The following is a 26,895-nucleotide window of genomic DNA, read 5'->3' as shown; positions in this document are numbered from 1 at the left end:
CAAATATGTCATCTTCAATCACATCTTTAATTTGATCATCGTCACTCAATGGCTCTATAATCTCGTCCTTTTCTCTTTCTTCGAAATTGAACACATCACCCAATCGTTCCTCCTCATCAAACATCTCATCATAAATTGTTGGCAATTTAGCTTTTCCTTGTGCTTCAACCATCTTTAATTCTTCACTCTTTTCCAATTCTCTCATCAGAGTGAGATTATCAAACTCGTCGATGTATTCAGAGACATGAAGCCTCCCTTGGTTAAGATTGGCGATCTTACGATAAGTCGTAAGCGTATAAGTTGCTGGAACATATTTCTTACGCAACTTGCGTTTAAGAGAATCCCAAGATGATAATTTCCTTTTTCCAGCGCGAGCACGCCTTGCTTTCAAACTCTCGTACCATAGTGAAGCCCCTCCACTAAGTCTTCGAATAGCGTACTTGCAGCGTTTCGTGTCATCCAGAACTTTGAAATCAAACATTCGTTCGATTTTCCTCTCCCACTCGAGGTAATCCTCGGGATCCGTGCCTCCCACAAACTCGGGTAGTTCACTTACTTTGAATTCTTCTCGACTTCGTTCACCTCGACGTGGTGTTCCACGTGGGCTAAGTTCCGAAAGATTTTGTAGTGCTTCTATAAGACTTTGAAGGAGATTAGGATTGTTGGGATCCATATTTTTTTTTTTTTGATGAATAGTGCCGTGAACAGTACTGGACGTGAACAGTAACTTTTTTTTTTTTTTTTTTTTTTTTTTTTTTTTTGCGAAGAAATCAAGACCCTTAGATCGTCTCGATTAATGGAAATCAAGAGCCGAAGCTCTGATACCACAATTGATGTGAATTTTGGCGGAAGCGGAAGACATTTTTGTAGAGTTGTTTTTGTGTTTTGAAATAAAGGGGATATTTGTTTCAAGATCAATGAGGACCTCGAAAATAATGGGATATTTGTCGTAGCTAGACCTATAGCTACGCCAATGGGTGAATTGTTTGATACTCGTCAAACAATCCGACTTAAACTTAGGATCACGTCCCTCGTTCAAGCAAGGTGCGAAATCGCGTTTCGACCTCTTAAGCCAAACTACTCGTGTAACAATACAAGAAGATAAGACAAGTTTTAGAGAATACTCTCAAGTTTTTACTTCAAAATTGGATGATCAACAAATGAGGACTACAAGCCTTTATATAGGCCGAAATTCCTTGGTGCCCAAGGCTAGCCTTTAATGCTTTGTGGTGAGTTCTAGGCTATGTGGAAGAACTAGGTAAGACTAAGCCAAAAACTAGGTAAGACTTTTGTAAAAACTAGGCTATGACAAAAACTAGGTGAGCTTTATTCAATGCCCTTGGACTAGCCCATTTTCGAGGTTGGACCTTGCTCCACACGGTTCTCCTTGCTCCACACGGTTCTCCACACGGTTCTACCCGTCCCATTGGCGGGTGATCATGCACTTTTCTCGACTATTATTCGAACCGATCCATGCTTGGTGAACCGGGTTGCCTTGGTCGCTTGTTTCGAGAATTATTTCATCGAGGTGATTCGTATTCACATCAGTAGGTATGTAATCGGATACTATGTATTCTCCTTTTTTACAGTTTCTATAAAATAGTACACGTTTGTCTAAAAAAAAAAGAGTCAAATATTATTACATGTAGCTATGGAGTTAAACAGAGACAAAACTGTGACATTTTCTAGGCAATATATAGGATAATTTGATATGCATTTAACTTCTTCACAAATTCTTGTTTGTGACGGCACATATCCGTCACTCTTGAATGGCGGATACCATTTTATCTCACAAAGTATCCACTTTTTCTCTCTCTGCAACACTATTTATGTGGTCCCCTTTCTCCACTAACCTATTTTGTTACCATTTTAACTCACAAAATATCCGCCACAAATGGTAACCCGTCACAAGGAGATCAATTGTAACTTCTTTTAAATCAAAGACAAATAATGTCGGTATTAAATGTGATTAATTAATGTTGAATAGGTGAGAAGCCAAAAGGACGTGGCCTCACAATTACCGCTAAGGCCCTGTTCTTTCTGGCTTATTTTCACCTACTTGATTCGATTCAAATTCGATTGATTCGATTGATTCGATTCATTTCGATTGATTCGATTCACTCCATTGATTGATTCGATTCGATTCACTCATTCATTCGATTCGGCTCATTTCGGCTCGGCTCATTCGATTCGATTCGATTCATTGAGCTCCTCCATTAAGTTCAGCTCATTTCAGCCTTACTCATCTTAAATTTAATAGTTATTATTAATTTTGTTATCAATAATACTATTTTTTAATATTATTCTTTAATATTATTATTATTATTATTATTATTATTATTATTATTATTATTATTATTATTATTATTATTATTATTATTATTATATTTAATAATAATGTTATTAATAATTTATTTATTATTATTATTATTATGAATATTATTATTAAAATGAATAATAATGTTGTTGTTGTTGTTGTTGTTGTTGTTGTTGTTAAAATGAATAATAATGTTAATAATAATATTATTTATTATTGTTATTGTTATTATTATTATTATTAGTATTGTTGTTGTTATGGTTGTTATAATTATTGGTATTATTATTAAAATTAATAACATTTATTATTAATATTATTGATGGGGCACGCCCAACCGACTTGACCAAATAGCCAATACGGGTCATACAAGTCAACACGCTTGCCAACATGGTTACGGATTAAGCTTGATACTCTACGAATCACGAATTGTTAAAAGCGAATTCTATCAACTCGATTCGAAAATACATATAACGCATTTTCTATAAGCGAATCGCGAATCGATAAGGCGTATTCATAGCGAATATGGTAACCATGCTTGCCAGCCATCATTTGAGGTACACATAGAAATCTATAAATACCTCATTATTCACCCATCAATGGTAAAATACTTCTCACCAACAACTTCCTCTCTCTAGAAGTAAGACTACTCGAGCTACTATGAGAAGGCACGGAAACCTTAGCTTCAAGCAAGGTCCCAACTATCCACCAATCACTGTAAGGCATCGGAGAAGGACCTGTTGCGAACCCTCCGAGGCCCTATTTGTTACGCGTGAAAGATCCATCCGGAGAGAGCAAGCATAGGTTCGAGGTGCCATCGTCTGAAAGGAGCGCGTTGACCCGACCCGGATTCGAGCAACGCTTACTTGAGTGTTTTTATTCGAAACAATTATTTTTACTAATATCATTATTAATATTGACATTATTATTTATTATTGTTATTAAGAATATTATTAGTAAAAAATTACTATTTTTTCATTATTATAATTTATGATTATTCATATACTCCTCCCTCTATCCCTAATCAATTGTTGTCCTTTGGTTTTTGGCACAAAGACCAAGGAAAGAGGAGGGGCCAATTATAAATGACAAGCGGACCAAATTGAGTGTGAATGATCAAATTGCTCATCAAGTTCATTCTTAAAATAGAAAGAACAATAATTGAATGAGACACCCCAAAATGAAATAGACAACAAATTACCGACGGAGGGGAGTATAATATTATAATTTTTTTCTTAAAAATATTAATTTTAGTATAAATAGTATTATACTATGAATATTATTATTAGTACGATTGATAATAACAATAATATTAAATATTATTATTATTAATATTAATATGATTATTTCGATTCGATTCATTCAATTCAACTTTATTCATTCGATTCATTCATTCAAATTTATTCGATTCGATTCAGTCCAGCTTCCACTCCATTCGATTCGATTGATTGATTCACTTTCCATTCGATTCGATTCATTTCGATTCGATTCGATTCATTCCCATTCATTCAGATTCGATTCAATTTCAAAAGCTCTAAAAGCCAGAAAAATAGCAGGCTAAGTCACCAATCACCTACCCCTTTATTTACAGTTTACACCACACAATTACCATTTACCTCCGGCATCTCACGCTATTCCTCAAAATCTCTAGATCTGAGAGTTTACCACCAAGTAACTTAGTACTGTAAAAACAATGAGGAGCAGCAAGAATCCCACAACATCATCGAAATTGCCGTATATTCCACCTGAAATTTTGATTCAGATTTTCCCAACATTACCGGCCAAAACCCTATTACGATTCAGGTGCGTATGTAAATCTTGGCGTTTCATTATCGATAACCCTGATTTTGTTCACATGCATTTCCAACATTCTCAAATCAATTCTGAAAATAATACGAGTAATAAATTATTGTTAGCCTTTGAGGGTATGGGATGCTCCGGAGACGTAGGTTGTGTATTGACAGTTCGCGATGCTGAAACTCTTAGTAAAATTGATCGAAGTATTAGAATACATTCGGAAAGGTATCGTATTTTAGGTAGCTGTAATGGGTTGCTTTTAGTGGCACTATATGCTCCTGACGGTCCCCTTAAAGAATTGAGATTGTGGAACCCTTGTATTCGCAAATCCTTGATATTTCCTGTTTGCCCACTTCGCTTAGGTTGGATCACCGACTTTGTTTGGTATGTGTTTGGGTTCGCCCCTCGTAGTCAGGATTTTAAAGTGGTTGGGTTTGTCCCTGACCATATTCAGGGTGAACAGAATGGAATAATCTATTTTGCAGTTTATACACTCAGTAATCAAGAATGGACCGTCAGAAAAGATCCCCTTAATCTCCCTATTCTCAACAATTATAGTAGGCGTGGCCTATTTGACTCTGTATCAGCTGCTGTTTTCTTTCGAGGCGCAGGACACTGGCTTGGAAAAGTTGATAACCATAGGAATGCATTTACTCATCTTGTGTCCTTCGACTTTGATCAGGAAACATTAACCTTTTTGGAACTGCCATTCACTTGCGAAGAAAAAGGCTCCTTGAGGTTTCTGTTTTTTCTTGAGGGGTCGCTGGCCGTTTTGGGTATATCTAAAGTAAGTTCCAGCATATGGATGTTAGAACAGGATGACCATAAGGGGTCGTGGACTCTATGGTTTTCAGGGAATTCAAGTGAGGATGGTTATGAAGTATTCGAGTTGTGCCATAGTAAGCTTGAGAAGGTGTTCTATTGTGAGAGTGATGGCGGTTATTTTGTTTGCGGGAACAAGACTTATAATATAGCTAGTGGCCAAGTGCAGCCGTTCAAAAGATATATGAGCTCTCATTTAAAACTGGAGAAGTATTGGGAGAACTTGGTTTTGTTCAAAGGATATGGAGCCCGTGATTTGAGGTCCTTCCCATGAATAAGAGAGTTCTGGGTGTTATTTAACCAACCTTGAATGTATCAATTGTGATGATGCCTTTTGCTCTTTGAGAAGCTAGAATTCGTGTTATTTCTAGCATCTTGCCTTAGCTTCTTTTTCCTTGGCATTCCTTGGCTGTGTATGTCTCGAATCTTTCAGATACATGTTTACATTATGGTATGCGTAGGTACTTTTGCCTTGGCTTCTTTTTCCTTCGTGTGTTGATTTCTAATAGAATGTTTCACCCATTTTCACAATTAAACAGCTGCGTATGTTAAAACCATTACCGAATATTTGCTGCATATGCTGTAGCTCTGTGATTTATATGAAACTCGCTGTCATTATTGAGAGTTAACATGAAGTCCGATAAATATTCTGTTATACATGAAGTCCGATAAATATTCTGTAAATTGCGTTTGATTTGGTCGGCTCACTACTAGTCATTGCGGCTATTTAACTAAAATAAACCAGTTATACAAAGCATTTTCTTCAGGTTTGTTTGTAGCTTGTGGTTTAATTCAAAACCTGCTCTGCTCGGCTAATTCATCGGTTTGTGTGATCTACTTGATTCATGTTTTTTTGAAGAGAAATGAAAAAAATCCTTGCTACTTCACCCTTGCCCATTTCCTATGTCTTCGGAGTTTTCTATTTAGATGTGCATTTGGATTTGCTTTTCGTAGAAAGGATTACGTAGTTGCGATCACGACTGTAGGAAGTGAGGATCTAGAGGCTGCAAAAGTGAGTGTTGCAGTTTAGACACTCGGTGATCGACTATTGTTAGTTTGTTACTGCTTGCTTGATTTATTGCTTGCCTTTGAGAAGACCCTTGCCCATTTCCTATCTCTTCGGAGTTTTCTTCTTGCTGTTCCATTAGCTTGAATTACTTTTAGTTCTATCATAATGTTGTTGGTGATAAACCATCCGCCTTGAATTCCAACACCGCTTTTTTAGGTTGACGATATTTATTGCGTCTTTTTCAATTTATGTTTCCTAGACGTCCAAGTAATGATGTTTTGAAAATGTTCAAAGTCGTACCCAAACGGGGAAACGAGTATTCAAAGTTATTCTATAACGATTTATAAGAGGGTAAACGAGAACTATTTTTGTTGTGGGACGGAGTTGTTAACACAAAGCTAAAACTCTACATTTTGGACCCCTATTTCTGTAGTGGTGTATTTGATCACAAATTCTCAAGTTTTTGTGATTCTTCAATTTCATTCCTTGCTAGAAAACATATTTTGGTTTTTTTCGTTAACGGCATTTTTTCTATGGCATTTTTGCTATATTAATCAATTTTAGTCCATTTTCTTGTTAAATTGAGGCTATTGAGCTTACAAGTTACGGAGCACAATTTTTTCTCTTAATCATTAATACCAAAAAGACCTGAACCCGAAATAACCCGACCGACTTAACCTGAAAATGACCCCAACTAACATACTTGAAAAACACCCGAAACCCAGAACATCCCGACCCGACCGAAACTAACCCGATAATAAGACATACTCGAACCTAGCCCAACCCGGTTGATCCATTTATCAGGTCAACATTAATACACGTAATACATTGAATGAGGTGAGAACTACTAAGGTGCTGTTTGGCCAAGAGTTACAAGTGCTTTTACAACTAAAAAAATAGAAACTAGGCCAAACACTATAAATTAGATGGGTGTAAAACTACTTTTGAAAAGTTAAAACTTAAAAAAAAGCCACTAAAAGCAGAAGCAGCAAATACCTACTTCTACTTCTACTTCTCACAATCTCTACTAGATGGGGCAATTATTTTGGTTTTTATTGTTTGTACTCTATAATTATAATATTTTTCACTCTATTATTACCTATTTTTTGTTAATCGGCTGCTTCTAAATGTAAGTTCTTTAAGTCATGTGGGCATTGATTATTGCTATGTACTCCGTATATTGCTTATGATTTGTCTTATGGTATTTTTTAAATATAAGCTCAATATTAATTATATAAAAAGGAAAAATAATTTACAGTTTGAGATAAAAAGAGTATGAGAGGATCCTTTCAATAATGTATAAGACCGTCTTTCAGTGTGAGACGATCCTTTATATGTAAAAATTGAATGTTTGACTTATAAAAGTAATATCTCATAATATAAGAGTTATAAGACGTCTTATTTTATAATTATTCTTTGGCTAACGTAGTAATTGTTTTGTAGTTCAAGTACCCACCAATATAAATGTTTAATGCTTTTGTTTATAGTTTGACTAATTGATTATATTTGTAGGTGAGTTTCATCATCTTGCAACATAATAAGTTGATATTGCAACTTTCTAATCGAGGAGATAACATTGGCTATGAATATCATGATTATGAGTATTACACAGTATAAAATTGCGGTTGTAACTATGACATTACATAATTTTTATTAGAAAAAATGCGCTTAAAGGTGTAAAGTTTGACAAGTGTGACTTTAACCCAAATTATATAGTAAACAAAAAAATCAAAAAAGTCGAATAAAAGTAATTAGGCCAAACACATCAAATTTGGAAAAACTGTTTTTACAAAAGTTAGGCCAAACAATCACAACTTTTTCAAGAAGTAGTTTGTGGAAAAACTCATTTTAAAAAGTAAAAACTCTTTTAGGTAAACTTGGCCAAACAGCACCTAATAGAAGTAGAGGTGGCAAATAGGTAATCGGGTCGGGTCAATTTGGGTCAGGTCATTTCGGGTATGTTATATATTTCGGATCGGGTCGAGGCGGGTCATTTTGAGTTTCGGGTTGATTTCGAGTACCTGTTGTCGGGTCACTTCGGGTCGTGTCACTTTCGAGTATGGGTCATTTTGGGTCTAGTCGTTTTCGGGTTAATGGCCAAAAGACTTTTAGTTGGTACCAGTATATAACATTAATATGACTTTAGTATTTTGCAAATTTAACCATTTATTAAGAATGGTTCTAACCAATGAAACTCTATTTTGATGCATATAACATTAATATGACTTAGAACTTGTCGATTCCGGATATTTTGGTCAATTTAAGTCATTTTGAATTGAGTCAATTATGGGTGGGGTCTTTTAGGTCGGCCCATCTTTGGTCTGATCAAATTTGGGTCAATCAAGGTTTGGATCGGATCTAGATCGGGTCAATTCGAATTTCAAGTTATAATCGGGTCAAACAAGTTCGGATCTCGGATCAACCTTATCGGGCCGGGTCAACTTTCTCAGTTCTAAATAGAAAAATAGAACTGAGAAGCCAAAGGAAGAAGGGGCCCAACAAATACTAACAATTACCACCAAGTACCCTTTGTTTACCCCATACAATTATCATCAAGTCACCAACCGCCCGTTATTTACCCAATTACCACCGGCACCTCACGCAGTCACGCTAATCCTTAAAATCTCTAGATCAAAGTTTACCCATCCTCAATTCTTTGACGTTTACGGCGTCAGTAATTAATTGCTGTAAAAACAATATGAAGAGCAGAAATAATCTCAAAACTTCATCTCAATTGCCCTATATTTCAAAATCCAACCTCTTACCACCCGACCTTTGGACTCAGATTTTGTCAAAATTACCGGCGAAAAAACTATTAAAAATAAGGTGCGTGTGTAAATTTTGGTGCTCTATTATTGATAACCCTGATTTCGCTCACATGTGAGCAAATATCAATTATGAAAATAATGGGAGTAAGAAATTATTGGTAACTCTCGAGGGTATGGGAAAGTCTGGAGATCAAGGATGTTTGTTGACAGTTCATGATGCTCAAACTCTTCGTACAGTCGATTACATTGTTAGAACGTATTCATACCGGTACCGTATTTTAGGTAGCTGTAATGGCTTGCTTTTAGTGGGACAATATGCTCCTCTAGGTTACCTTAATGATCAATTGAGATTGTGGAACCCTTGTATTCGCAAATCGTTGATACTTCAACCTTGCCCATTTCGCCCCTATTTGCCCGACAACCTTAGTTGCTATTTGTTCGGGTTTTCCCCTCGTAGTAAGGATTATAAAGTGGTTGCATTTGAATTGGACGAAAGTCAGGGTAGTGAGAATGAAAAAATGTATACGCTGAGTAATCAACAATGGACTGTCAGAAATAAAGCCCTTAATATCAGTAATCTGAACACTAATGATATGTTTGGGCTGTTTTATTTTCTATTTACTGCTGTTTACTTTCGAGGGGCAGCATACTGGCTCGGAAACAATGATAAAAGAACGAAGGCAATAACTCATATTTGTTCCTTTGATTTTGATGAGGAAAGTTTCACCTTTTTGGAACTCCCTTTTAGTTGGGACGATAGAACATGTTGGTTTCTGTTTCTTCTCGGAGAATCACTAGCGATTTTCAATATTTCTGAGGTAACTTCCAGCATATGGGTGCTACAACAGGACAACAAAAAGGAACCATGGACTCTACGGTTTTCAGGAAAGTCAAGTTGGCGTGGTTATCAAGTATTCAATTTGTGCGAAATACAATTTCGAAAGGTGTTCTATTGTGAGAGTGATGGTGGCTATTTTGTTTGCGGGACAAGGCTTATTATATAGCTAGTGGCCAAGTGGAGCCATTCAAAAGACCAATGAAGTCTCATTTAAACTTGGAAACGTATTCTGAGAGCTTGGTGTTGATCAAAGGAGACGGAGCCCGTGATTTGAGGTCCTTCCCATGATCAATTGCGATCATGCGTCTTGCTCTTTTAGAAGCTAGAATTCGTGTTATTCCTTGGCATTTCTTGGCTGTGTATGGCAGTCACTACTATTCTTCTTGCTGTTCCGTCAGCTTGAATTACTGTTAGTTCTATCATAATGTTGGTTTTTCCAACAATAATCTTTATGTTTTTTTGCAGCACAAAGGTAAAGGCCATTGTTACGGCCGTGTTGTTGTTTCGCTTTAATGTTTCTCGTTTTATTGTTGTTGGTTATAAACCATCCCCTTCGAATTTCAACACCGCTTTTTTAGGTTGACGATATTTTTTGCGTCTTTTTCAATTTAGGTTTTTAAGACGTCCAAGTAATAATGTTTGCCTGTTTGGTTTTTAAAGTTAATTCTATATCGACTTATAAGAGGATTGACGAGAACATCTTTGTTGTGGGACTAAGTTATTACTGCTTCGCTTCATTCATTATGGGTGAAGTGTTCACAAATCGCATCACAAAGCTAAAACTCTACATTTTCGACCCTTATTTCCGCGGTGGTGTAATTAAGATACTCAAGTTCTTGTGATTCATCAATGTCATTCCTTGCTAGATGCTCCGTAAATCATTTTTTTCTTTCGTTAACGGCATTTTTTCTATGGCATTTCCGCTATATTAAATCAATTTTAGTCCATTTTCTTGTTAAATTGAGGCTATTGAGCTTACAAGTAGTACGTTTTGCACATCTATTGTTACAATCTTTTTCTTGTTGGGTTTTAATGTCTTTCGTTTTATTGTTTTTTATCATAAATTCATAATTGCCTCTGGCAAACAAAATTGTGCACTAACTTCTTGATGTTAAACAGTAATTCAAACACAAATACTATCTTACAACCAGTTGTATATTAGCATTGTACAACCGCCTCAAAGTTGTTGAGTTCTTTACACAAAGTTGTCGAGCTATTTTATAAGTTATTGAGCTAATTTAAAAAGTTATTGAGTTTAATAATTATTCCTCTTAAGCTCAATAACTTTGTATTGTAACTCGACAATTTTGTTAGTAAAGCTCGACAACTTTATAACAAAACTCGACAACATTGAAAAGGTTGTACATAAACTACATACAACCAGTTGTATAATCTACTAATTGGTAATTCAAACCACTCACATATTGAGTATATACACTTATCCAAGCACACAAATTCTCATTTAATCATGGTTCAAATATATTTATACCTCTCTTTAATAAGACTGTCCTATGACATAGGACTAACCCAAATTAAGAATGGCCCAAATTTAACATATATTTATATTTTATTTTGCAATTAAATAATTTAATAATGAAATCTACTTTATACTCCATTACCATTTTTATCCGTCTAGACCCGGCAAAACTGATCTGCTCGAATGACCCTGACACAAATAACCGGACCCAACAACCGTACTCGAATCCGAATTAATCTGACTCAATATAACTCGACCCGGATGTTTATTATTGTTGGGAGTAAAAAATTTCCATAAATAACTTAATAATAATTGACCTGAAACCGATGAAATGACCTGGTTGACCAACCCGACCCGACTCAAACTCTCGACAACCTGAAATTGACCCTCCCGAACCGGCCCGGGTAACTTGTTTGCTAGGTCTAATTGTCACTTTCGTTATTTTTACGTACCAAAATAGGATATGAGCCGTCGAGAGGAAATAGAGAGGACCTACTCTCCCTTATTTACAACACAGGTACGCCCTAATCGTTCATCCTCAAGTTAGTGCTGCGAAAACAATGAAGAGTCCCTCAAGTTCATCAAAATTGATCAATAATTCGGAATTCAAGTACTTACCACCCGAAATTTGGACTCAGATTTTGTCAAAATTCTCGGCGAAAACCCTATTAAAATTCAGATGCGTATGTAAATATTGGCGTTCCGTTATTGATAACCCAGATTTCGTTCACATTCATTTCCAACATTATCATATCAATTCTGAAAATAATGCGAGTAATAAATTATTGGTAGCCCTGGAGGGTATGGGATCCTCTGGAGATCAAGGGTGTTTGTTGACGGTTCGTGATGCTAAAACTCTAGGTAAAATCGAGAGCATTTTGTTTAAAATACATTCGTACAGGTACCGTCTTATAGGTAGCTGTAATGGCTTGCTTTTAGTGGGACGATCTCGTTATACACGATCTCGTTATACACGTGACCCGGAAGAATTGAGATTGTGGAACCCTTGTATTCGCAAATCCTTGATACTTCCTACTTGCCCACTTTGCCCACTTCGCACATACTTGATGAAGGACCGAAGTTGGTGTTTGTTTGGGTTTGCCCCTGATAGTAAGGATTATAAAGTGGTTGCCTTTGGATTTGACAATTGTCAGGCTAAAGATATTGAACAAATATACTATTTGTTCGACTCTGCCCGTGATAGTATGGATTATAAAATGAATTTTGCAGTTTTTACTCACAGTAATCAACAATGGACCGTCAGAAATGATCCCGTCAATGTCCGTTTTCTGAACAATAATATTAGTATGTTTCGATCTCTATCAACTGCTGTTTTCTTTGGAGGTGGGGCTCACTGGCTTGGAAAAATTGATCAAAAAAGGATTGCATTTACTCATCTTGGTTCCTTTGACTTTGATCAGGAAAATTTAACCTTATTGGAACTGCCATTTACTTGCGTAGAAGAAGGCTCCTTAAGGTTTCTTTTTCTTTTTCGGGGATCGCTAGCCGTTTTCAGTATTTCTGAGGTAAGTTCCAGCATATGGGTGCTAGAACAGGACAACCAAAAGGGGCCGTGGACTCTATGGTTTTCAGGGAAATCAAGTGAGGATAGTTATGATGTATTCGAGTTGTGCCATTATAAGCTTCAGAAGGTGTTCTATTGCGAGAGTGATGGTGGCTATTTAGTTTGCGGGAAATGGGCTTATAATATAGCTAGTGGTCAAGTACAGCTGTTGAAAAGATATATGAGCTCTCATTTAAAACTGGAAACGTATTTGGAGAGCTTGGTGTTGTCCAAAGGATACGGAGCCCGTGATTTGAGGTCCATCCCATGAGTAAGAGAATTTGCCATAGCTTGTTTTTTTCTTGGCCTTTTGTTGGCTGTGTATGCCTTAAATTCCTCAGATACGAGTTTACATTATAGTATGCTTAGATATTTTTGTTTTTAAAATTTCTAATTTCTTCATCATTAAACAACTACCGATGTTAAAATCGCAGTATTGCATATTTGCTGCAGCTCTGGGATTATATATGAATCACCTTGTCATTCTTGAGAATTAGCGTGATGCATGTCAGATAAATTGTTGTGCATCTGCGAAACTTTTCTTATATAAATGAGCATACATGAGTAGTAGTATGAGTTTAAATATTGGTACGAGTGATCTGAATTGATTACTTGAGATGGTCTTTGTAAATCATTTTGACATGTTTGCAGGGAAATAAATAGGAATTCATAAGATTGTGACTGTTCTTTTCAACTCTAAGTTACAAATGACGGTTTGAAGTTTTACATCTTTTTATAATATACTAAAACTTGGGAGAGACGGTATTTCAATAAGTTATTAAGAGACCATATAATAAGGGAAAATATCAATATGAAGCAAGAGAGTTTAGGTACACAGCCTCAGGTAAGCAAAGTTTTTTTGTCGTCTTATATTCAGTGGTCACCTCATTTACAGTATCGTTATATTAGGGAGGAATGTAGCTGGTCAGCTGATTTTTTTTTTTTTTTTTTTTTTTAGAGTGATACCCACCTATATGTCAGAGTTCAAACCGTGCACATCAAACTAGTCACTGTGGCAATTCGACCAAAAAAGGGTATTGCTCTTTCATGTACATGATTTACTCAATCGTGTACATGTTTTCCGTTATTACCCTTGTCATTTTCTCCACCCTCTCTCAACTTTCATGACCTTCTTTCCCTCTCAAAGAAAAAGAACGCTCCCTTTAAACCTAAAAGGAGCGAGTAATACTTCAAATTTGTCCCCAATTTATACAATTCAAAGGTATTTAAATTCTACAATTAAAGTTTGGTACCAATAATCTACAATTCAATGTCAAAGAAATCTATTCACGTTGATGCTTGATAAGTTAGTGTTCATGGATCTCAATCACCATTAGCCTTTACCTTTGCAATATTTGCAATTCAAGTCCCTTCTTATTAATCTTTGTCGCAATTGATGCAATATTCTACATAATCAAGTTTCCCTCATTTTTTTTATCTTTCTTGATCCAAATTCTAACTAATTATGGTTCTAATATAAAATTTTGATGACATTGAAGACGATTGAAAGAAGCAGATTAATTCTGATGACGAGATTATTTCTGACATTTAATTAATTTTGGTACAAATTTAATTCAATATGTTGCGCCTTCACATAAACCCTAATTGAAAAAATGAAAACCCAAATTGAAGAAAATAACAATAAAAGTTACGTAACCCAAACAAATTTAATGTAATTTATTATGAAATGAAATTTATCTTGTTTAGTATGAAAATTGAGATTCATTTAAAAAATTTTATGAGAATTTAATTATGTTTTTGGGATGAATAGAGAGAAATTTCCTTAAACGGATTATTCAGGTTTTCTTTCCCTTTCTTATTTTGGAAACTTTTACTCTTATTTTATTCATCCCTCTCTTCTATTACCAAACCCCACCCAACTTTTACTCTTATTTTATTCATCTCTTCCTCCTATCACCAAACCCCACATAACTCACAATTCCTTATTTAATTCTTAATTATTCATTTTTCTCTCCAATCCACAAACCCCACCATCTTCATTTATTCATTCTTTAATCATCTCTTAAAATCTTATGCCTACATCAAAGGGGAAGAAAACCCCGAATAGGAGGGAGTAACTTTTTAAATAAAAGAAAAAATTTCTTGAGGTTTGTTTGTAGCTTGTGGTTCCATTCAAAACCTGCTCTGTCCTAATTCATCAGTTAGTGTAAACTACTTGATTCATGAAAATATTAGATACCAACATAATATAGTTTGTTGAGTTGTTTCCACCAAACATACATCGAGTTTATAATTCATGAACAATATAACATTACAATAAAGATTATTATTTCGCATATATTATTGAAATGAAGTTTTTGCTTAAATGGGGTTGTGAAATCCAAACTATTTAACAAAATAGTGCGGGTTTCAAACTATTTACTAAAAATGGGTCCACGTCATCATTTCCGTGCTTTTTTTTTTTTTTTTTTTTTTGAAATTTAGAACATGTCACTGGACACTGAGAAGTTTGTTTCCATGTTCAGTTATTTGACAACCTACATTCGTCGTGTCCGTTCTCCTTACTCCGACCACCAAATAATGAAATACAACCACCATTCTATCATATACACATCTTTGTTTGAGTTATTAGCTTCATATATGGTTTATGCAAAAAATGACCCGCAATATCACCGTTCACAAACAATTTCGGTTTCGAGAAATTTTACATGTTGCAACGCTATTCTGAGTTGCGAGCTTCAAGCTTCCAAGAAGTTGCTTATTTGCGGTTTTGAAAAGTAAGCTTCCCATGAAACAAAGTTGTATCTTTCAAAGCTGACCATAATTCCTAAATCGTACTCTATATCACTATCACCATAATTCCTACTGTATATCAGTATTATCACTATCGTTATAAATGGATTTCTCAAAACCGAAATTGTTAATGAACGGCGATATTGCGGGCCGTTTTTTGCGCAAACCATGGAGCAAATAACTCAAACAACAATGTGAATACGATAAGGGAAGTGAGAAGATGAGAATGATGTCTTATTTCATTATTTGGTGGTCGGAGTAAGAAGAACGGAGACGACAATTCTAGCTTGTCAAATACCTGATTATGGAAGCAACTTCTCGCTGTCCGGGATAGCCACAAGTGCTAATAGTTTGAAACCCGCACTATTTTGTTAAATAATTTGGGTTTCGACTCTATTTAAGCAAAAACTTCTATTGAAATTGCATCAAATAAAAGTATCAAATGTATTTAACGTAGATACAGATAATAAAAAAAATAAGATTGGCTAAAATTATTACGGAATTTATTTCGAAGTATGTATTTTACTTATTGTAGTACTTTTTCCCCCAAAAACTTCCATTTACACGCCCTTACTTAGAAAACCCAGCAAAAAAATTCCTCTTAAATCAATATCAATGCACCTTCTAAATCAATCTATATTTGTTCAATTATGAATCATAATTTGGTGGGGTAGTCCTTGGTAAGACAGCTTGGTATATGGGAGTGTTACACTTACAATCATATTGTTGCTGCAATTATGGCTAGTAAAGAGAGACCTGAAGCATATGTTGTCGATGTTATAGGAAGAGCATGTATCTAACGGCTTATGACTATCTTATTGAGCCCCTAAATGGTGCAAAAGAATGGGCTACTTCACAACAACCACCAATAATAGCTCCTATGGTGAAGAAATTAATGGTTGGCAGGCTGAAAAAAGCAAGGAGACCTGAATTCGGAGAGGCTTACCACTTGTTATTTCTCTATATGTGGTCTACCTGGTCATAATATAAGGGGTTGTAAACTAGCTCGGACAAACAGGGGCGGATCTAGGGGGTCCGAGTGGGCAGGTGCCCATCATGAAAGTTCAAGAATATATATTTATATGTGCAGATAATTGACATACAATTGTTGCAGCACAGTTGGCAGAAGACTTAAACGTATAGTGGGGCGTCCAGGGTTTGACTCCCCGAACAGGGGTTTTACTATATGAAGCTCTTGTAGTGTATTTTTGGGCCTTAGGCCATAGCCTATCTCCATAGTCTACCCACTAAGTCACTAGTGTTCAATGTTTAATACTTCCTGCATTCAACTCCAATCTACCACTTTCCTTTTTCACGTTTGCCAACGCGTGTTTTACGCGCTAAATATCGTTAGCTACATATTTGCAAAAATTATAAAAGTTAGATATTTTTAATGTACTCGTAAAGACGAATCAAACAAGATCTCACATGATTATATTTTCACTTACGTATCGAGAGAAAATTGAAATTGAATACTCACTCGTGAATAATGTACAAAAATGAAATTGGTAAAGTGGAGTTGAATGGAGAAAATATCTAAGTAAAATGTGTTTTATCTTAAATGAGACATCCTATAAATTACGTTTTGTAAAAGAGTAAATAATTAAGAATTTTTTGTGATGTACAAAGAACATTTAGCTCATTACTTTTTTATATTTTATATAAAAAATAAATTATAATATGTATAAAGTGCCTTATACAAAGTAAAATAGAAGACAATTTGTTAAAGAATAATTTTGTGCCCCCTTGTCCAAAAAACCTGGGTCCACCCCTGCGGACAAAGGCAAGCTACATCAAAAAAACACAATGACGCAAGTGAAGAAAACATCAATTCTTATACCATACACCCCGGGTGTATAGTACTTCCTACTCTCGATATTAAAAAAAACAAATAACAAAATTCTCCACTACTTAACAGTTATCACTTTTCATAAACTCTTTCTTTCTCCTGTTTCAAACTACGTCTTCCGTTTCTATCAAAAAAATCATCCATAAAATGAGAAAATTGTTGATTACAGCCTTTTATAAACCTCATTTTGAAAATTACAGCCTTATATAATTTTTTTTGAAAATTACATCCAAAATATTACTTTTCTTCTAAAATTGCACCAACTTGAGTTTTCCGGTGAATTTTTATGATGTTTTTATGATGTTTGGGGTGATTAATTGGTTTGTGTTAAGGAGAGGTAAGAAATTTGGGTAAGTAGGCTCTCAAATAATAAAGGGTACATCATAAAAAACATCATCAAAAATCACCAAAAACCTCAAGTTGGTGCAATTTTAGAAGAAAAGTAATATTTTGGATGTAATTTTCAAAAAAAATTATATAAGGCTGTAATTTTCAAAATGAGGTTTATAAAAGGCTGTAATCAACAATTTTCTCCCATAAAATTTAATTTTCCATCCAACATAAGTGGTTTTGTAATCTTGATTTGAGTTCTAACTTATCAGGTATGTGTTAAAATTACTTCGTGTTTTGATTAATCAAATTCTAATTTATCGAGTTTATGTTGAAACTACATTAAATCCTAAAAGTTGTATAATACAATAAATTAAATTGAATTTTTATGTTTTATCTCATTATTTATGATTAAATTTATGGTTTCGAGTATGATAGTTATCATATGGCACTATCATATTCACTCAAAATTTAGTGAATATGATAATCCTATTTATTGAATACGTCTTATCAAGTGTGATATTCATCATAAGTTACCATTATATTCATTTTGATTTTACTAAATTTGATAATATAATTTGATGAATATGTAGTATTTAGTGTAATATTCACTCTATGATGCTATTATATTCACGTTGAGTTAAATGAATATGATAGTGTAATTTGATGAACGAGTGTTATGTAATGTGATATTCATTTTATGACACTTTTATGTTCACTTTGAGTTTAATGAATATCGGTCTAATTCGATGGTTATGAACTATAAATTTGATCAAACTCGAAAACAAATAGATGAAAAAAAACTACGAATTTAATAAATTCAATAGGATTTTAAATTTGATAAATTGAATAATTTAGAAAAGAAAAAAAAAGGTACTGTGAGAAATGTAGTGAATATTTTTTTTTTTTGCTCATAACTATCATGGGTGTATCTTAAGTAAGATATATGCCTTGTTCTTTAAGACTGAAACGGATCTGATCTCAATCAATCAATCAACTTATAGGATCCGATCTCAATCAATCAAATTATAGATCTCGAATCAACTTATGGGATCTCGAATCGAATCAACTTATTGGATCTCGAATCAACTTATCTCAATCGAATCAACTTATAGGATCTGAACTGAACTTAAACGATCCGAATTTAAATAACTTAAATTAATTTAACTTAAATATTGTTGTTGTTGTTGTTGTTGTTGTTGTTGTTGTTGTTGTTGTTGTTGTTGTTGTTGTTATTATTATTATTATTATTATTATTATTAATTTTAATATTTTTGTATAAAATCGCAACTTTTATTATTATTATTATTATTATTATTATTATTATTACTCCCTCCATTCAATAATTATCACCCCATTTCAATATAATACCTCTCACATATAATAGAGAAATGGGGTGATAATTGTTGAATGGAGGGAGTATTATTATTAAAAAAACGCAAACTTTTATTGAGATTAAAGAAAATTTTTACAAAAAATTAGTGGGCGGCCAAGAGAGAACACTGATAAGAAAATATAGTCTAAACACAAAGGTAAGATAATAACATTTTTTCGCTTTATATATATATTGGTTTGTTCATACTTTATACCACAATTACATTACGATAAAAAATAATGAGAAGGGTGATGATTTTGTTTTAAAAATAATAATGTATATATATGTATCGAATAATTAATAATGTCAAATGTATTTGCGTCGGTTTTTAAAAATAATACTCTGTATATAACTTTTTTAAAGTGAATTTATAGGATCTGAACTGAATTTATAGGATCTGAACTGAACTTATAGAATCTGATCTGAATTGAACTAAACTTATTGGATCTGAAGTTAACTCAACTTAAGTGATTTTAAGTCCAAAAAACAGGACCATAATTTGACAGAAAACATCGAAGGTGAGAAGTCAAAAGAAGTTGGCTAACAATTACCACCAACCATGAACCACCCACCCCTTTATTTACACCACACAATTACCACCAAGTCACCAACCACCTTCCCCTTTATTTTACACCACAAAATTACCATTTACCACCAGCCCCTCACACTAATCCTCAAAATCTCTAGATCAGAGTTTACCACTATTTCCCTGTGTCCCCCCTGATGACCCATCCCCATTTTTTTGACATTTACTGCTGTTAAAAGTTAAAACGATGAGTAGCGGTAACAATTCCACAACTGAATCCAAGTACTTACCACCCGAAGTTTGGACTCGTATTTTGGCATCATTACCGGCAAAACCCCTAATTAAATTCAGGTGTGTATGTAAATCTTGGCGTTCCATTATTGATCACCCTGATTTCGTTCCCTTACATTTCCAACATTCCCAAATTAATTCTGAAAATAATACGAGTAATAAATTATTGTTAACCCTTGAGGGTATGGGATGCTCTGGAGACGTAGGTTATGTGTTGACTGTTCGTGATGCTCAAACTCTTGCTAAAATTGATCGAATTTTTAGAATATATTCGGGAAAGTATCGTATTATAGGTAGCTGTAATGGCTTGCTTTTAGTGGGACTATATGCTCTTCAGGGTTACCTTAAAGAATTGAGATTGTGGAATCCTTGTATTCGCAAATCCTTGATATTTCCTAAATGCCCACTTCCTTCCTATTTGATCAGCGACCGTGATTGGTATGTCTTTGGGTTCGCCTCTGATTGTCAGGATTATAAAGTGGTTAAATTCGCATTTGACAAAAATCGTGATAAAGTGTCTGGAAATATGTATATTGCAGTTTATAGACTCGGTGATCAACAATGGACGGTCAGAAATGATCCCCTCCATGTCGGTTTTATTATCAACATTAATAATAGCCGTGGGCTATTTCACTCTGTATTAACTTCTGTTTTCTTTCGAGGCGCTGTACACTGGCTTGGAAAACTTGATGTCCAAAGGGATACATTTACTCATCTTGCTTCTTTCGACTTTGATCAGGAAAAATTAACCTTTTTAGAACTGCCATTTACTTGCGAAGAAGAAGGCTCCTTGAGGTTTTTGTTTTTTCTTGAGGGGTCGCTAGCGGTTTTCAGTATTTCCAAAGTAAGTTCCAGCATATGGATGCTAGAACAGGACAACCAAAATGGGCCATGGAGACTATTGTTTTCTGGGAAATCAAGTGAGGATGGTTATGAAGTTTTCAAGTTGTGCTCTGCTAATCTTGAAAAGGTGTTCTATTGTGAGAATAATGGTGGCTATTTAGTGTGCGGGAACCAAGCTTATAATATAGCTAGTGGCCAAGTGCAGCCGTTCAAAAGATATATGAGCTCTCATTTAAAGCTGGAGAAGTATTGGGAGAGCTTGGTTTTGTTCAAAGGATACGGAGCCCGTGATTTGAGGTCCTTCCCATGAATAAGAGAGTTCTGTCTGTTAGTTAACCAACCTTGAATATATCAATTGTGATAATGCCTCTTGCTCTTTGAGAAGCTAGAATTCGTGTTATTTCTAGCATCTTGCCTTAGCTTCTTTTTCCTTGGCATTCCTTGGCTGTGTATGTCTTGAATCTTTCAGATGCATGTTTATATTATGGTATGCATAGGTACTTTTGCCTTAGCTTCTTTTTCCTTCGTGGTTGTTGATTTCTAATAGAATTTCTTCACCCATTTTCACAATTAAAGAGCTGCCTATGTTAAAATCATTACTGAATATTTGCTGCATATGCTCTAGCTCTGTGATGTATATGATACTCGCTGTCATTATTGAGAGTTAACATGAAGTCCGATAAATTGCTGCTGTACATCTGTGAAACTTTCTTATGTGAACGAATGTGCATACATGCTGAGTAGTAGGAGTATAAATATTGGTACAAATGATCTGAATTGGTTACTTAGGATGCTTTGGGCACTCATTTTGACGGTCTGAAGTTTCCTAAAGTTATGATTGTTCTCCGCATCTTTTAAGTTGCAAATGACTGTTTGGAGTTCCACATCTTGTATATGAGCAATTCGTCTGCAAGGGGAATTTATATTTTGATGTTTGTTCATTGTGAGTGTGCCTTGTCCTTACAATGGGAAAAGATCAATATGAAGCGAGAGTTCTCTGCATTTGTTTTTCCTTTGGATGTTAACAGTTAAGTCCGTGGTATTATCATCTTAGTATTCAGTGGTCACCTCATTGACAGTATCGTTATATTATGTAGCAACGTAGCACGTTATATTGCCAATTAAGTCTAGTCTTTGCGATCACAACTGTAGGAAATCAGGATCTAGAGGCTACAAAGGTGAGTGCTGCAGTTTAGACACTCAGTGATCAACTATTGTTAGTTTGTTAGTGCTTACTTGATTCATTGCTTGGCTCTGAGAAGACCTTAATTGGCAACAATGGATATAGCAGTCGCTACACTTCTTATTGCTCTTCCACTAGCTTGAATTACTTTTAGTTTTGTCATAATGGTTAGTTTGTTACTGCTGGGCTTTAATCATTATGGGTTTGTCCGATAATAGTCTTTATGTGTTCGATCACACTCCGCAGCACAAAGGTTAAGCTTATACAGATCCTATCTTACTCCACCATAGTCACGAGTCTGACACTCAGGTAGTTTAGTAGACCACTCATTTTGTCCTTTCTAGGCAATCACGTTTTGGTTTCTCAGGAATTCAGAATGACAGCTCCTGGTCCTATATTAATCAGTGTTGGTCCACATTTTTGTTTAATTGATATGATAGATTTTGCATATCTTGGGTTACCGTCTTGTTGTTTGGCTTTAATGTTCTTCGTTATATAGCTGTTGGAGTGTTGGTCCTGAACCACCCCCCTTGAATTTTAACACAGTTTCTTGACTCTGTGATGTCTGGTTAACCTAGATGGACCTCCATTACTTAGTTTTTATGTTGACGATATTTATCGTGTCTTTTCATTTTTCAGAAAGGGTAAAGTTTAGTTTAAAGCAAGAGTAACAGAATTCAAATGTGTAGTCTATTCTTTAGTATTTTGTATAACGTTGTATTTTATTATCTTTTGCCGAGTAGTTAAATATTGTATAGTGATGAAAAGCTGTGGGCTCAGGAAATTCTCCCAAGGCTGGCGGCCAAATAAACTGTGCTGAGATTCAGGTGTGTTTGTAAATACTGATGCTCTAAAGTTGATGACACTTTTTATTTACATTCATCTAAAACTATACCACAATTGCAAGAAGAATTAAAATATCGCCACATGGGATGTTTGGAGTATGATGGTTTAAGAGGAAATAGGTTTACAATTCGTAGACCTATCACATTCAGGAAAGCTACTCATCTCTTCAAAACATTAGAATTATGCAGGTTGTCAGGGAGTAGAAATTTCGGAACTCCTCTGCTAGAAAATTTGTCTCCCCCTCCCTTACCCCTTCGCTCACAGTGACGATTATTAGTCTTGAAATTTCTTGTTCAAGTACCAGGGAGGCATCATTTGGAATTTATTCACTCAATGGTTAAATTTTGTGGACGACCAAAATCTGTAGATGCTGAATATTGGTGTGATCATGATCTTGCTTTTTTTTTGACTTTGATACCGAGGAGCTGAGCTATGCTGTCCTACCTGATTTGCCTAGTTGGTGTTGACAGTTTTATGCATGGAACATGGCTGGGTGTCATTTTCTTCTTGGGGAGTCATTAGCGATCTAGTATTTTGTCAGTCAGTTGTCGAATGTGGATGATAGAAAAGGGTGGCAAATAGTGATCAAGGAGATTATGGTTTTCAGGGGAGAATTCTTGTATGAGTCATATAGCATCGAAATCTTATATTGGATTGGATGATGGCGGCTATTTAGTTTGCGGGAACAAGGCTTATAATATAGCTAGTGGTCAAGTGCAGCCGTTCAAAAGATATATGAGCTCTCATTTACAATTGGAGTCGTATTCGGAGAGCTTGGTTTTGTTCAAAGGACACGGAGCCCGTGATTTGAGGTCCTTCCCATGAAGAAGAGAATTCTACTATGTTTGTCTTACCAATAATGGTTTTGAGGTGAACCTCTGGCAGCTAGTCAACCAACCTTGAATATGTCAATTGCGAGAATTCGTGTTATTCCTAGCATTTTGCGGTAGCTTTTTATCTTTCTTGGCGTCCCTTGGCTGTGTATGCCTTCAATTCTGCAGACACATGCTTTTTATTCGTACTTTGCGTCGGTAGTGTTATTTTTCTTTCTCTCAATTATTTTAATTTTAGATTCTTCTTAATTATTGATTTTTAATAGGGTTCTTAACCCATCTAAATATTGGTACAAGTGATCTGAATTGGTCACTTGAGATGTTTTGGTACTCATTTTGACATGCTAGCAGCAGAAATCATTGGGAATCCATGAAATTGTGATTGTTCTTTTTAAATCTACTAAGTTCGAAATGATGGATTGAAGTTTCACATCTTGTATATGAGTGATTCTTCTGCTAGAGGCTTTTGAGATGTTCTGTCCCTAGATTGCTCAATGGATATAGAGATACGCGAGTACTAATTCTTACGATGATTTTGTAAAGACCCTCTGTTGGGAACAATGGATATGGTAGTCACTACTCTTCTTGCTGTTCAACTAGCTTGAATTACTGTTAGCTCTATCATACTGCATGTTTTCCTGACAATGGATATGTGTTCACACTCCGCCTTATACATATTCGATCTTCTAATACACCATAGTCATGAGTCTGACACTGAGGTAGTGCAGTTTAGTAGATCACTCATTTTGTCCTTTCTATGCAATCATGTTTTAAATATTAATCAATGTTATGACCTTCTTGTTGTTTGTGCTGACTGCTGATATGTGAGATTTTGGATATCTATTGTTATGACCTTCTTGTTGTTTGGCTTTAATGTTTATCGGAGCTGAGTTATGTTGTCCTACCTGATGTGCATAGTTGGTGTCGACAGTTTTATGCATGGAACATGACTTGATGTCATTTTCTTCTTGGGAGTCATTAACGATTTAGTATTTCGTCTCTAATTTATCGTGTGTGGATGATGGAATAGGATGGCAAACAGTGATCATGGAGATTAAGGTTTTCACAGGACTCTCGTATGATTACCAATCAGTGCGCGTCTCTAGCCGTTTGGTAAAAACTATGAGTCGGTTATATTGCTTTGGAAACTTCTATAAAAAGCTTGGTGTTATGCAGAGGATATGCTGACCGGATTACGGCGTTCTTCCCGGTAAGGCTGTAAGTCTGTAACTGCTCGAGTTTTAATGTTTGATCAAGATTCAAGATTGCATGCATATTAGTGTATGTATCCTTTTATGTATTATTCGTAATCTTTTTATACTTGATCGTAGAGCAATAAAACTCGCTCATTTGGTACATGTTTTCTTCACAACCGTACCTATTTTCAATTGATTGTACGCCATTATTTATAATGCGTACCTATTATATTACTTAATGTACCATTTTTAATTCAAATTGTAATAAAGCTCTCAATAAACTTATTGAGAAACTATCTCGCTTTGAGATTGCCTTGTTCTTTTGGACTAAAACTGGCTGAACTGAATGGAATAGAACTCTACTAATCTGAATGACCCTGAACTGAACTACACTAAACTGAACTTATATAAGTAATACAAAATTTAACTAAACTGAACTGAATTGACCCGCTGAACTTAAGTTAACTTATGGTGTGTTTGGGAACCAAGATTGTATTCTCAAATTTAGATTTGGACCAATTTGCATGTTTGGCAAACCTATTGGATTTGGATTTTCAAATTCCTTCCAAATCCAAGTAAGGCTAAAATAAACCCATTTAAAATCCACTCCCTAACCCCCCTCATTTCAAATCTTTATTTCACTTTGCTAAATTGAAAATGAGGCATTTCAAATTAAATTCTTGTTCCCAAACACTCTCTTATAAGAATTGAAATTAAATCCAAAAGAATAGCCCGATATGAAAATTGAATGTGAGGAGGTATTAAAAATTAACGTTTCAGTAAGGAGAGACAGTCCCACATTACATTAATAAGAGACAAACAATAATGATAATAATCGTAAAATATAAAAATTGAATTAAATCAATTAAATTTACGAGTTGCTTTCAAATTTAATAAAATCAGGTGAATTCATAGAATTTGAAATAAAGTTTATAATCTATAAAATTTGAACTGATCCAAATTTACCAGATCTTAATTGAATTTAAGGGACCGACAAGGGCAAATAGGGTTCGACATGACGACACACTGCCGACACCTAGAGCTGTAAAAAATCTAAACCTGCTAGTCGAGCCCTGGAAATCGGCCCAGTCAAAGCTGGGCTCGTGCTCTGTCAGACTGAGCTCGAGCCGAGCTTTCTAAATATGAGCTGAGCCCGAGCTTAACAATGCTCGACTTGGAAGCTCGTTTGGGCTCTTTTATAATTTTTTTTGTATACTTTTCATTTATAATATTATTTTATTTCAAATTATATGTTATTTTGGCATTTATAAGTATAATATTACATAGTATTTTTTTTCTAAATATTTATAATCTTATTATTTTAAAAGTGTTCCGGGTGTAATTCCAGAGCAGTATTGTTTACCACGCAAGCTTGGTGAATGGATGTCCTTCCTTGCCTTGGCTCTTCCTCTCGGTCTCTCCTGAAACGATGAACAAACTGAGGGCTCGGCTTTGCACCGAGCGTACTCACTCCGACGCTCAAGTCAGTGAACTTAAAGGGATTAAGTTGTATGTTACTTGACGAAGTATATTGTAGAGAGATAAGGGAGTTTATACCAGATGAATAGTGAGTTTTAGGTTAGATTCTGGATCCCTTCCTCAATGAGGGTTGAGGAGTATTTATAGACTTTCACCTTTTGTCACGTAGTGGCCAAGTGGGCCAAGTGGCGTAGCAGGTGGAAAGTCTGTTCTACCCTCGGCCGAGGGACCCATGGCAGGCCGGCGGGCCCTGTTGACTCCATACCGAGGGGTCTTGGATATGAGTATGCGGATAAGTCTCCCGGCTGGCGGTTGCCCAGCCGAGACCCAAGTTGACCGGCCGACAGGCTGCGTCGGTTAGGCGGTCTAACATGTTGACTTGCTGTCTCTTGATCTTTGACCTCGCTCAATATGTTGACTCGGTCAGCGGGTGCAGAATATGCCCCATCAATTTGCCCCCAGCGTAGTCTATGCCGTGGTATGGACCTTCGATGAGTGTTGAGCGTATTCTGCGCAAGTTGAGGTTTCTTCCCCGGCTTCCTATTCCTCGACTTGCTTCTGTTCAGGCCGTACCATATCCCCCCTCCACATGGATGTGTAATGGACATCAAATGTGGAAAAGAAGATGTCGCTGGCCGGCGGGTCCAAGGTTGAGAGTGCCGGATGCTTTGATTGCCCCGGCCGGGCCGCCAAGCTTGGTTGATCAGCTGGCCGTTTGGCAAGTAGATAACAAGGAGCGTGTTGAAGAAGATACGTCGATTGGCATTCCGCCAAGTAGCGTGTCAAAGAAGATTGGTAACT

The 26,895-nt window shown here is 35.5% G+C and overlaps 4 protein-coding genes across 4 annotated transcripts; all 4 read left to right on the top strand.

Moving 5' to 3' along the window:
* The first annotated feature begins 3,879 nt into the window (after nucleotides 1-3,879).
* LOC141586459 (uncharacterized) lies at nucleotides 3,880-5,562 on the top strand. Its single transcript, XM_074407676.1, has 2 exons — nucleotides 3,880-4,163; nucleotides 4,214-5,562. Exon 2 carries the CDS (start codon nucleotides 4,242-4,244, stop codon nucleotides 5,205-5,207), a length of 966 nt encoding a protein of 321 aa, XP_074263777.1. The 5' UTR covers nucleotides 3,880-4,163; nucleotides 4,214-4,241; the 3' UTR covers nucleotides 5,208-5,562.
* Nucleotides 5,563-8,883: 3,321 nt separating this feature from the next.
* Nucleotides 8,884-10,061, top strand: LOC141587640 (putative F-box protein At5g47300). The gene is made up of 2 exons (XM_074409114.1): nucleotides 8,884-9,621; nucleotides 10,014-10,061. The coding sequence occupies exons 1-2, from the start codon at nucleotides 8,884-8,886 to the stop codon at nucleotides 10,059-10,061; spliced, it is 786 nt and encodes a 261-aa protein (XP_074265215.1).
* A 1,524-nt stretch (nucleotides 10,062-11,585) lies between these two features.
* On the top strand, nucleotides 11,586-12,860 carry LOC141587639 (putative F-box only protein 9). Its single transcript, XM_074409113.1, has one exon. The coding sequence runs from the start codon at nucleotides 11,586-11,588 to the stop codon at nucleotides 12,858-12,860; it is 1,275 nt and encodes a 424-aa protein (XP_074265214.1).
* A 7,038-nt stretch (nucleotides 12,861-19,898) lies between these two features.
* Nucleotides 19,899-20,867, top strand: LOC141587638 (uncharacterized). The gene has a single exon (XM_074409112.1). The coding sequence runs from the start codon at nucleotides 19,899-19,901 to the stop codon at nucleotides 20,865-20,867; it is 969 nt and encodes a 322-aa protein (XP_074265213.1).
* Nucleotides 20,868-26,895: the final 6,028 nt, after the last annotated feature.

The sequence above is a fragment of the Silene latifolia genome, chromosome 6, assembly GCF_048544455.1.
Source record: "Silene latifolia isolate original U9 population chromosome 6, ASM4854445v1, whole genome shotgun sequence".
Lineage (NCBI taxonomy): Eukaryota > Viridiplantae > Streptophyta > Magnoliopsida > Caryophyllales > Caryophyllaceae > Silene > Silene latifolia.
Note: the sequence above shows the minus strand (reverse complement) of the source record. Positions and strands in the feature narration are given on the sequence as shown.

What these genes read in the sequence shown, in the direction of transcription:
- LOC141586459 (XM_074407676.1), top strand. Translation starts at nt 4,242, where the DNA reads ATGGGATGCTCCGGAGACGTAGGTTGTGTATTGACAGTTCGCGATGCT.
- LOC141587640 (XM_074409114.1), top strand. Translation starts at nt 8,884, where the DNA reads ATGGGAAAGTCTGGAGATCAAGGATGTTTGTTGACAGTTCATGATGCT. An exon ending in CAAGTTGGCGTGGTTATCAA is followed by an intron (nt 9,622 to 10,013) that starts GTATTCAATTTG and finishes GTTTTTTTGCAG; the next exon opens with CACAAAGGTAAAGGCCATTG.
- LOC141587639 (XM_074409113.1), top strand. Translation starts at nt 11,586, where the DNA reads ATGAAGAGTCCCTCAAGTTCATCAAAATTGATCAATAATTCGGAATTC.
- LOC141587638 (XM_074409112.1), top strand. Translation starts at nt 19,899, where the DNA reads ATGGGATGCTCTGGAGACGTAGGTTATGTGTTGACTGTTCGTGATGCT.